General features: G+C 34.6%; 1 protein-coding gene across 2 annotated transcripts; it reads right to left on the bottom strand.

Moving 5' to 3' along the window:
* Positions 1-2,664: 2,664 nt before the first annotated feature.
* Positions 2,665-7,885, bottom strand: LOC112521482 (proteinaceous RNase P 2-like). Of its 2 annotated transcripts, XM_025130371.1 has the most exons (8): positions 7,809-7,885; positions 6,083-6,373; positions 4,577-5,520; positions 4,189-4,290; positions 3,896-4,068; positions 3,535-3,655; positions 3,231-3,299; positions 2,665-3,124 (listed from the first exon to the last, which is right to left on the bottom strand). In XM_025130371.1, exons 3-8 carry the CDS (start codon positions 5,483-5,485, stop codon positions 2,885-2,887), a joined length of 1,614 nt encoding a protein of 537 aa, XP_024986139.1. In that variant the 5' UTR covers positions 5,486-5,520; positions 6,083-6,373; positions 7,809-7,885; the 3' UTR covers positions 2,665-2,884. The 2 variants fall into 2 exon arrangements, with proteins under 2 accessions (XP_024986139.1, XP_024986138.1); XM_025130370.1 differs by lacking the exon at positions 6,083-6,373 and having other exon boundaries at positions 7,809-7,877.
* Positions 7,886-11,590: the final 3,705 nt, after the last annotated feature.

The raw sequence follows: 11,590 nt of genomic DNA, 5'->3' as shown, positions 1-11,590 counted from the left end.
CTTTAATATATATATATATATATATATATATATATATATATATATATATATATATAGATTACATACAATAAATCATTAAGCTTCTTGCAATTTAATGTCTCGTGTCTTTCCTTTTCTATTCTTATTAATTTGCTCTACAACTCTTCTTTTGCTCATTTCTTTTTCTAACAAATTTAAGAGTTTTTTTAATCAAGCGCTGATTGAGTAAGTGCTTACTCAATCAGTAAATAACAGACAATTGTGTTCAATGTCTCAAACAAATAATAAGGCACAGCAATGGCAACTGACAACATAAATGCAATAAAATCAAATAAACCAACGCATCAATTTAAAGTGGTTCCACTATTGATGTGATAGTGTGCATTCACAAGAGAAAAAAAACAGGACTAGTATATTGATGATCCTCGAGGTAAATCCCACTCGAGACTTGGCACCCACTGTAAAGCTAGGCATGGGAATAAAACCCGCCCCTTGCGAAACCCCTAGGTCAACTCATTCTGACTGGGACAGAATTCCCTGCAAAACCGGGGACTGGGGATCCCCAAAAGTTAAAAACCAGAAACTAGTTGTGTCATCCCCGACCCATCTTATCCCGTCCTCATATATTAAATATATTTATCGTCAAATATATTGCATGTGTATTTGTTATTATATATTTTAGATTTAGAAATAGTATTTTGACTTTTTTATTATACTGTTAAAGCAGGTCAATCTCATCCAAATTGTAGTTACCTCTAAAAGAGCATTCACATTTGATTTAAATATCTCTCACAAACGAGAAGAAAAAAAACTTGAACGTATGTGATCATATTCAATGTCGGGGACGGGGATTGGAAAGCGGGGACGAGGATGGCGATTGGGGTCCTCGCCGTTCTCATGCCTATGTAAAGCATCATGGCCGGAGGAACGAAGCAGAGAACAAGCACACTCTTAAAATAAGCCTTATAGGTCGACTGTATGCATTGTCACTAGCTTGATCACGATCTCCCCTGGAGCTTAATTATTAGACAAACCATTATTAAGGCTTGTTTGTTCGCAGCTTAATAAGTTTAATGAGACTCACAGTTTTCACTCAATTATACATGACGGTTTAATAGTGACTTAATGATATAGAAAGTGACTTATTCAATAAACTTCTAAGGGAAGCTTTATGCAGAAAGCCAAAAAAATTCCAAACCTACTCCTTCCAATTAAAAAACTGTGACGACCCAAGAACCAAAATAACAATATTCATAAGCTAAAGCCAAACCGGCTCCAAACACCAAATGAGTACAAGGTTTCTCAATACCTCACTAAAGTTTGCAGCAGATAAAAATGCATCCACAATGGAGAATTATTAAAAACTAAGGACAATTGGAAACTAAGTTGGCAAACGATCCACTTAGGGGCCGTTTACCAAACACTTATCCGGTAAACGCTTACCGATAAATTTAACACTATTATTTACTTACCGGATAAGATTTTAGTCCACCAAAATGGTATCGTATGCAACAATTTACCCGGTAAGCGCTTACCGTGGTAAGAGTCGTCGCATTCACTTACCGGGTAAGACTCTTGGTCCTTGTCTCGCTCTTACCGGGTAAGATTTTTGATCCTTACCATATTCATCCGGTAAGGTAAGATGACTTGGTGTTCACTTACCCGAGTAAGCGTTTGGTAAACAGCCCCTTAGTAGGTCAAATCTTCCATTTCCCTTCGAGTCACTCTCAACATAAAACTTCTCTTAAAATGGTTTAGTTTTGAAACTCGAGGTTTAGATGAAAAGGTCTAGTTAATTGCCTTGGATACAGTTTCAGCATTCGAACTTTTAAAATAATGGAACATCAACTATGAGAATTCCATAATAACGTAAAGAAGTACATTCTCAACGCACAGACATTGCAGAGCGTTTGTAGCCACATTTCACACCCTTGTGACATTTAGAATCAAGGCTCCAAGTAGATGCCTATCCACTATGCACGAGAAACAAATTCAAGGCACATGGATTATTACTCTCAAGAGATATCACTACCTCAAGGTACCCTACTTCTACTGTGCAATGCCACAACACCCCAAGTAGCCACATATTGCGCAATAACACCAAATATACAACATGGTAGTTTTGATAATAAAACCATTGACGAGTAAAACAATAATCAATGCTAAAAAGTATTAAAAACGATTACAATGTTTATAAAAATCATGGTAAGAGAACTCACCTGGTGCTCCACGCCCCACCACAAGCCTTACGGTTAAAAGTCCAAACCGAACACCTAAATTAACCAAATTGAGATAATCCCAAAATGCCACTTTTATAAACCCCTGAGCAACCATCTAAGATTGACACTTCCTTGCTGGCGCAAAACGAGAAACGGAACGGACGAAGTCGCGCTACAAAAGTGGCTTACGGGACTTGTGTCGCAACTAAGGTCGCGTGCCTGGTCGCGCAACCTTCCGTTGTTGCGCTGCTTCATCCCCAAATGTCCAGGTCTGATCCAAAACTTCATTTCTCCTAAAAAAACGACTACCAATCTAACATATCTTATCGATAAGAAACATCCTAATTCACTATATAATTCGAATCTAACCATAAAACACGTTAGATCAATCATTTCCCAAACCTAAATCATGAATTTATCCACATTAAACTCAATCCTCAAGCTCAAACCGTTATAAGCCCTCAAAAGACGGATTTCATGTTTCCATCTCAAAATCTCTTTCAATAATGAACACTAAATGTAGATATTAAATTAAGTTAATGCATACATATATTCCTTCCAGACAGAGTCTGAATAAGTAGAAAACCGTTAATAAATTTTAAAATATCCAACCTTTCTAAGAAACAGTGATTGCCAAAAAAGTGTCTGAAAGCTGGTTCTTGCAAGTGAAGCTCCTATAACTTCCGCTACCTGATCGGAGATGGGGATCTTTCCTTTCTTTTACCGGTTATACCAACCTGCGTTTTGGTTGATGAATTGTAACTCTCATCATGTATTCTATTAGTTTCCGACACTTCTGCAAACTTGGAGACTAATGCATCAGAAGCTTCACAGCAGCCTGGACGAGTAATGCAAAGCCATGTTCTTAATGACTCATCATTATATTCGCCCGCTAAGGGTGCATGCCATGTCCCTTTCTCAGATTCCTGATACATGAACGAGTCTCGTATTTAGGTTCCCATACTTTTTAGTAATGAAAAGTTTTGTAATCATACATTTGCGAAAATAGTAGGCAACAAGAAAGTGAAGTACCTGAATAACAAGAGAATATGATGGTGGCATCTGAAATTTCAGTTTGCCTTTTGCAAATGTGTAGTGAACCTGCATGATGGAAAGCAACAGCAGGATAAGCTTAGCTTTAGCTAATAGATGATCTTATAATGCCCGATTTGAGCTAATCCCACAAGTCAATTGCATGATTTAACCGGAAATCCTCCATAATTAAAGCGGGTGTACATTAAGTGCCATTTGAACGAACAAGTTAACAAAAAAGTTACCAGATGACAACATAGACTGCGTTAGTTTTAACAAATGATGAGACAAAATATATACATACATGATGTCTTTCTTTCCACCTGGGAAAGAAACTGCGGCCCAGAAGTTCAAAAATGTGGTCTCTCATTTCATCATTCGTCACAAGCATGCACTTGAGTTTTACAGAAGCATAAAGCCAATACCTAGATAAGAACCAAGAATCATCATTAGCATGGAGATTGGATATCAGAAAACAAATCTTAAAATGGGTTAAATAATCTAATTCACCAAGAAATAGTCAAATATAGAAGAACATATTCCAACAGAACAGGACATCAATGCAAAAGAATAAAAATGTTATACATTTACCTTGCTTTATGTATAACAGGAATATATAATGTACATGTATCCTCATTTAAAAATAACAACAGAAACTTTCTAACCAGTCATCATTTGAACCAACTGGTGTTCCATACAGAAACCCTCTTTCAATCCACTCCTCAAGTAGCCCTCGGTTGGAAGGATTTGCTAGAAGGGCACGAATACGTTTGTCATGTAAAATAACGAGCGGCCATTTTTTGCTTCTATTATACAGCTCATTAACGACAACTTCAAGCTGCTCTATAGCAATTCGGGAAAAGCAGAAATGAGCGAGTCAGAACTAGTGGCATCTTGTTTATGAAGTATCATAAAACATAATAAGCACCAAAAAAATAAATAAATGGAGATGTACAACCTGAGAAACACTAAATCCACCTTCTGCAAAGTTTTGCTGGTAGAGTCCAACATTTGCCCCATCCACTATAGCTTCGAAATCATGATGTTGATCCAACCAATTCTATTTGAAAGGCAATTTGATGGTGAATAACTAAAACAATAAAGATAAGTAATGTTCCATGAAAGATAATAGTTCATGCTATGTTATGGGCAGAATAAAGCAAATATAAACCCTAAAACAATTAATCACATCAATCTTATGAAAATGCTTCGTCATCAGTTCATCAGCAATCTTAATAAGCACAACGAACACCGTCAAACTTCAGTTGTCAGTTAACAGATGATGCTTCTCACAAGTAATCTCAAAAGAAAATTACATCAAATATTAACCAAAAAACTTTGCTCACCTGAAACTGAGTGAAATTTGATCGCTTCTCCCTTTCAATCGCCAATGCTACCACTAACTGAGCAAACTTCTCTGTCTCTTCTCTACCAATATCAACACAAGCCAACTGCTCATTACAAGCACAACAACAACCATCTGAACCWACAGTTGTTCTCTGCACCACCCATTTGCCTCTCCCTATCCACCCAATCCCATGCCACCCGCCCCCATTCCTCAAAATCACATCTTTAACCCGACCCATATCCAAATTTTCCAAACCACCCACTTTCGCCCCCATTTCTCCCSTGAACCAATTCTCAATGAYCTCYGCAGTCGATTCACTCACACATCTCACACCCATTCTTAACTTATGCAAATACTCATACACCTTCTCTTCATTCCCTACCTCCGCACTCACTTTTAGCAACGCGGCAATCTCCGGTTCTTCCAAAAACAACCCCATATTCAAAACCTCTTTCTCCACTAAATACGCCTTTTCTGCATCCAATTTCTTCACGTAACAAAACAATGCTGGATCATATGTTCTCAACCTAGGATTTTCATTATACTTAACCAAACTCTTAACCAACTCAAATGACAAATCACCGTCATCTTTAGCTGCGGCTAACCTAGATATGGCAGTGATAGTGGCTTCATTAGGGCTTATCTTGCTCGATATCATATGATTAAAAATGCTGAATCCTTTCTCAATTGCCTTGTCTGTGGTGCTTTCAATGGAATTAGAACATATGTAGAGGAAGCAATTCAAATGGTGGAGATTGAGTTTGAGGTTTTGAGAAATTGCAGAATCGAATAGGGAGATTGCGTCTGCAAAGTCTTTCTTTTTGGAGCAAATACTTAAATCAGATCGAAATTTCGACTCTGGCGTCAGGGCTTTGTTGTTATTTCTCTTTTTGATTTGATTCTTCATTGTTGTTCAGTTGGTTCTCCTTCCTACAGAGGTAACTGAAGAAAAAAAAAACCCTAACAAGCTGTTTGGTAGATGCTGAATGATTAAGAGGCTACGTATGATATAGTATACAATGAAAAATGATTGTTTGGAAAGTATTCTAAATGAATGACAGAAAATTACCATTCTAACCCTCTGTATGATTTAATATTTGTGTAAAATGTGGTTGTTGATAACCCTCTCTATGATTAAACATATCATTATTTGTTCAAGTTCTAGATTAAACAAAAACATACCAATCAAATTCATAAAATGGCACAAATTCTTTCACTCAAAGTTGTTATAGCTATCTAAAAACTGGCACTGGTTTGTAATGTTAAAAGACAAACCTTTGAAATTGTACCAAGGAAATAGAATATTTTCATAAGCTAAGCTTGCTCCTAGCACATCATAGCTTCAAGTATCATATATTACAAACAAATAGTTCCGAGTATGTAGGCATCATTGTGCACATCATGATAGACAACAATGAATTAGAACTACKCCCCATATGGTTACATGTGTACATTATAAAGTTCAATATACAAATAAAAGGGGGTTTGGAATCATCAATCCTACCTACAGGGCAACGATGCTTTTTGTTAGTCTCTTAAAAAGTCAAGCATCATGCCAAACTTAATTCACACATTGATTCAAGAAGTTGTATTTTTATCTGAAAAACAAGATGAGAAAAAAAATCTTGTTAAGTCTTTTTATAATTGTTGATGTTAGTTCAAAGAGAATGTTTCTACCCCAACCTCACCAGATAGTAGAACCCCAACTTGGTTTGTATCATTTGTGATTCAAAATCACCAGGCATCTCCTTGATATCCATTAAATAGGCCCCAAAAATTTGTCGTGTACACAAATCTGCTATCCATCGAATACAACTTTTATTTTTTTATTCCTTATCCCTAACTTGATCTTCACTCTTGTGATCAAGAATCATTGTAGGCCATTAACATAAAAAAGCAACATCTTTTCACTAATTTAACAGGGTATTCCAATCATTTAATAACTACAAACCTAATCAGAATCTTGCTTCCTTGGGTTGTCAATTGAAATTAAAAGCATCCAAAGACACCAAGAAAGGGAGATGAAGGGGATGGGTTAGCTTCAATAGAGTTAGCAGAAGAATTTGCAATGTTAATAAAGCTTCCATAAGGCAGAGCCAGGAATATGTCTAGGGTGGTCGTCATTGATAAAACAACAAACCAAAAATATAATGATATTATATGGATAGCAATGTTCAACCAAAAATATCAAAGATGTCTTCATTATCATTATCCGTAAAGACATCTTTTTCAATATAAGAAACCAAGTTATTGTTGTCCATTGTGAAAAACTTGTCCATAATTGTCAAATATACTAACAATTTCACTTCGCTATGACCTAGCAGTTAACATTTAGACTTTTAGGCGAAAGCTCGGGGACGGAGCCAAGAACTTATACGATGGGGAGCACCAATTCAACACAACTTGGGAAGATCGGCTAAGATGGCTTCAAGACAACTTTGCTTACAACTATCAACATCATTCTTTTTCGCCGTAGATAATGAATCACCAGGGTTCTTTCTTTTGATTAAATATTTATCCAAGACTGGTAAAGGTCCACTAAAATTAGTATAGAACAACTGCATTGACGTTTTGAAACATCAAACACAAAACTGAAGACAGTATGTGATTAGAAGGGTAAAGATCATATCCCATGTTCCATTTATACCCAACACCTGCTGTTAACATTTAACAACACCAAAGAGGAGTAAATATTCATATCACAACATCTGAAGAATTTGCATATGAAGATTCCAGTAGAAAGAAAGAAAAAAAATCAGACTAAAGAAAAAACAATGATCGGAGCAACTTAAAACCTACGCCGGGGAGAGTAAAGATGTGAAATAGTTGGCAAAATTCGAATTTAATCATAAAATATATGAGGATCAGTATATTATATGTTGCAAACACATAGAATCAAAATGGGCAGAAGGGGTCAAAGGGTCTTGATCTTTTATTCCTGCCATTGATGAGTCAGAATACTTTTCTGGCGAAATTCATCATATTTTGGTTTTCTTTGGTTTTGTTTTTATTATTATGATGTTAAAAAAAGTGATTAGAAGTTTCTAAATTAAAACACAAAATCTAAATCTAAAGAGCTCACATAACAATTTCAAGTTCAAAATCAAACACATAAATTATTAATTAGTAAAGGTAATTCCAATACGAAAATCAAAACACAAAAATCTAACGAGCTATATGCCTCTGTTAATAATTTCAAAGTTTCAGAAACTGAAAATCGAAACCCTAACCTGTGAGATTTGAGAACTTGAGAGTAGGCGAGTCCGAGAAGGGGAAAGGGAGTGGTTGGCGCCGGTGCGGGGTGAATCTGCGGTGGCCGCCGTCGCCCGTTAGTCCGGGCAGCTGCGGTGGGTGGTGGCGTGAGACTCGTGAGAGGGGGCCGGGGGGTGTATATGAGACGCGGGTTTCGTATATAGAAATTACCGTGAAATCTAAATGGATAAAAGTTACGAAGGGCCCAGTAACTAATAAAAGCAAAAACAATTTATTTGGGCTTAAATTTATGGGCTGTTCTGGATATCAATTATTCAACCAACTTTATTTGGTAGTAACTTTTTTCGATCAGTACATATTAGTACGATTTTGTACCAACATCTTTCTTAAAAGTTGAAATTATAAATTTATTAACATGGTATCGTACCGACAAATGGATTGAAAATTATATATATATATATAAGTCGGTACGGTACAATATTACCATCGTAGACGATTTTCAATACCATGTATCAACCAATTTAATCGAATCAATATTGAATTTAGTTGGACCATAACAAAATTCAGTAATTACGATGGCTCAAATACTAACGGCCCATTTACATCCGATTTATTTTCTATTTTTTATTCTTTTGATTGTTAAATTATTTATTTCTATTTTCGGGACATGTAAACCAAATAAAGAATGACATTCATAGTTTGTGTTTTTTAAGAATACAATATTGTTATGAACTCTTGTATAAACTTTAGAGTTTTCATGCCAGAAAAATAACACGAATGTGACTGTTTTATTTTACTTCGTCGGTCAAGGATATCTGAACAACTTAAACCAACTACTTTAATTTAGAAAATTTCAACCTGTTAAAAAGGTGAACGTATAATCTAACCGTACTCGACAAATATCTTAGAAAATTTTAAATCGTAGCCTTAAAAACAAATAGAATTAAATTCCGACGAATACTACATTTGATGTTGAAAACATCCAATATTGAATTTAGTTGGTACTTGACCACGCAAAACACTACTACATTCATCATCTATCATACCGATATGAAAAATAAAATCGTTAGATTGAATTTATTGGTCAACAACAACGGTTTTAGACATCTATTATTTAACCTAAACTTTCATAGCATTGTGTTTCTTGTTTACTTCTGCAATGTTACACATGACGTACAATTAGAAAATACATTTTAATCAACTTTCGAGATTTGAAGTATGAAAAAGAGATTCAAAGAATTTTTTATGTATCGTGATTATTCATAAATATAAACGGTATGTACAATTGATCAATACAATTTGTTTTAACAGTTGAGTAGTACCTGTTAATCTTCAAAAAAGCAAACCCCGGTTCACATTTCATGAAACTAGTGGGTAGTTATTTATGGACAAGCTTCAAGCATAAAGGGATAAATCAAGAGACGAGCGAGGATATATTAATATTGGTTGATCTCTTCCGGTTGGGTTGGGTTGGGTTGGGTTGATTTCGTCTCAACCCAGTTTTGTCTCACATATGTTTGTATGTATTATTTAGAGTCAAATTGGATTTCGATTTAAATTAAAATTCGTCGAGCAATTGACCTATCAGGATTACGTAAAGTCCTAAACACCCAATAAACCAATACCATTACCATCACCATCGTTTCCGAATTGGTATATTAACCAAACCCTGATAAAAGTTATAAAAATATATTATTATTTTTTTAAAGTCAATCATATCCATATCACTTTTTATATAAGACGAAATATCGTGTAAGAACACGAGTTAAAGTTAGAACTGTAATAAATGATTTAAATCCCTGATCGCTTTTAATTAGTGTTGATCTAATGGTTTTATTTTAAGTTTCAAATAACCCATGAATTATCTTAGAAGAGTATTTTTAATTGATCTTCAATTAGAATTGATCTAATGGTAAAGATATTTCTTACCATTCTCACCATAACTACTATTTTTATTGGAAAACAACTCTCTTATATAAATGGTATAAGTTAATAATGTATGCTTTTAACCTGGTACCTCAAACTGTACCAAAAAAAATTTAAACATCATAATAAATTACTTTATAAGAATTAAGTTTATAAAATTAAAAATCACTGGTTAATACAAAACCATTAGGATTTTAAACAACAAATCATAAGTCGTATATGATAAATGGTAACGATTGTGGGACCCATATCGAGGTTCACACATCCTTCGACGGACCCCTTCTATCACAACACACGTCCAACTTGACACGTGGACTTCCATCACATTTCAAAATCATCACCATGTGATGTGAGTATGCTTCAAAAATTCATCCATCTCCAATACTATTTTAGTCTATAGATGTGAAAGGATCTGACCATTCAAAATGTCATCTCACTATGTCTTTTTGCATCAAAATCTATCTCAAATTTGATGTCTTGTTTTACATAAAAATCTATCTTAAACACAAAAAGATTTGATTCTTGATGATGTTACGTCAGTATGTCTTGTTTGGTATCAAAATTTATCTGAAATACAGTAAATGCAGAAGGACCGATTACTGAATCAATCAATGTGTTCTCGACAAAAAATGGGTATCAAGTAAAGAGAAATAAAACATTACGTAACCAATTTACAAGCAAAAAAGATTATCTTATATCCATATATGAACACATATCCAAACACATCCCGACAAGGTTGTTATATGTGTTAGTCATCATCTTCACACATACTTAATTTACCAAAGCATCAGTATCGTTAAACACCAATGTCTCGTGTCACAAACTACAAATTTGCTAATATGTTGGAGTACAAGTAGGCATGGGGTGGATACCAATAAACGTTCACATCTCATGATAAACATGACATTTTTTAAAAGAAAACCCATCAATTAAAACGTGTAAAATATATAACGAATTCAACAGGGATTCAAATTAAGAGGTAAGCCATTTCGTATAATTTGGTTTTGGCTGAAATCAAATACTCGATTACATTAGCTTAAGTTTTTAATCTAACCGAAAAAGTATTATTAAAACGAAGCGAACCTGATAGATTAACATATATGAGTTGTAAAATTATACTTTTTTGTTAAAAACTGTTAGTGGAAAGTTAATTGTGGCAAAAGCGAATGTTTGTAGGGCAATGCACTTAGAACGCCAGTAGTGATAGGAGGCATCATGAAAATGCATATGGTTAATAGATATATTGCAAGGGTATCTTTGAACATTTTGTGATCATTGTGCCTGGTAGGTCCGAATATATTTAGGATGACTCATTGTGTCGGTTCAGATTTTGATATCTCACATGTTTATATGCACCATTACAGTTGTACATAGTCTATTATGATATGTGTATAAAAACGTTCATTATCACATGATCAAAATCACGTTCATTCATTTTTACATGATCATATGCATTTGGTCAGATTTCACATTTCGTGAAAGTGTTTTTATTCCTCCGATTTCACATGTTATATTTTTAGCATCAAAGTCAAACTAAACGTAATGTTCAATGGTCTGTACCTCCATGTCGAACAACGTGAAAAGCAACAAGGGAAAAGAGTAGATGTAATTCCTCATGTTAGTACTTTGTTATGTTATGTTGCTTTAAGAGGATATTATATCAGTTTTACTAGGCGATGTGCGTATCGACTTGTGCAGTGCTGTAGCTAACGCGTTAAGTATTAGCTATTTTAGACTTTCAGTTTTAGTTGTTTAAAGCGATGTTTAATTGTTTTAAGACTTCCGTTGCAGATGATCTATAGAATGCTTATGTTATTTGTTTAATACGTACGATATTCAGTAAGTGTCACATTTTTCTTTATTTATTCTAATC

This window comes from Cynara cardunculus, assembly GCF_001531365.2.
Source record: "Cynara cardunculus var. scolymus isolate 2C chromosome LG 11, CcrdV1, whole genome shotgun sequence".
Lineage (NCBI taxonomy): Eukaryota > Viridiplantae > Streptophyta > Magnoliopsida > Asterales > Asteraceae > Cynara > Cynara cardunculus.
The sequence above is the reverse complement of the archived record's forward strand: the minus strand, read 5'-3'. Positions and strand labels throughout refer to the sequence as shown.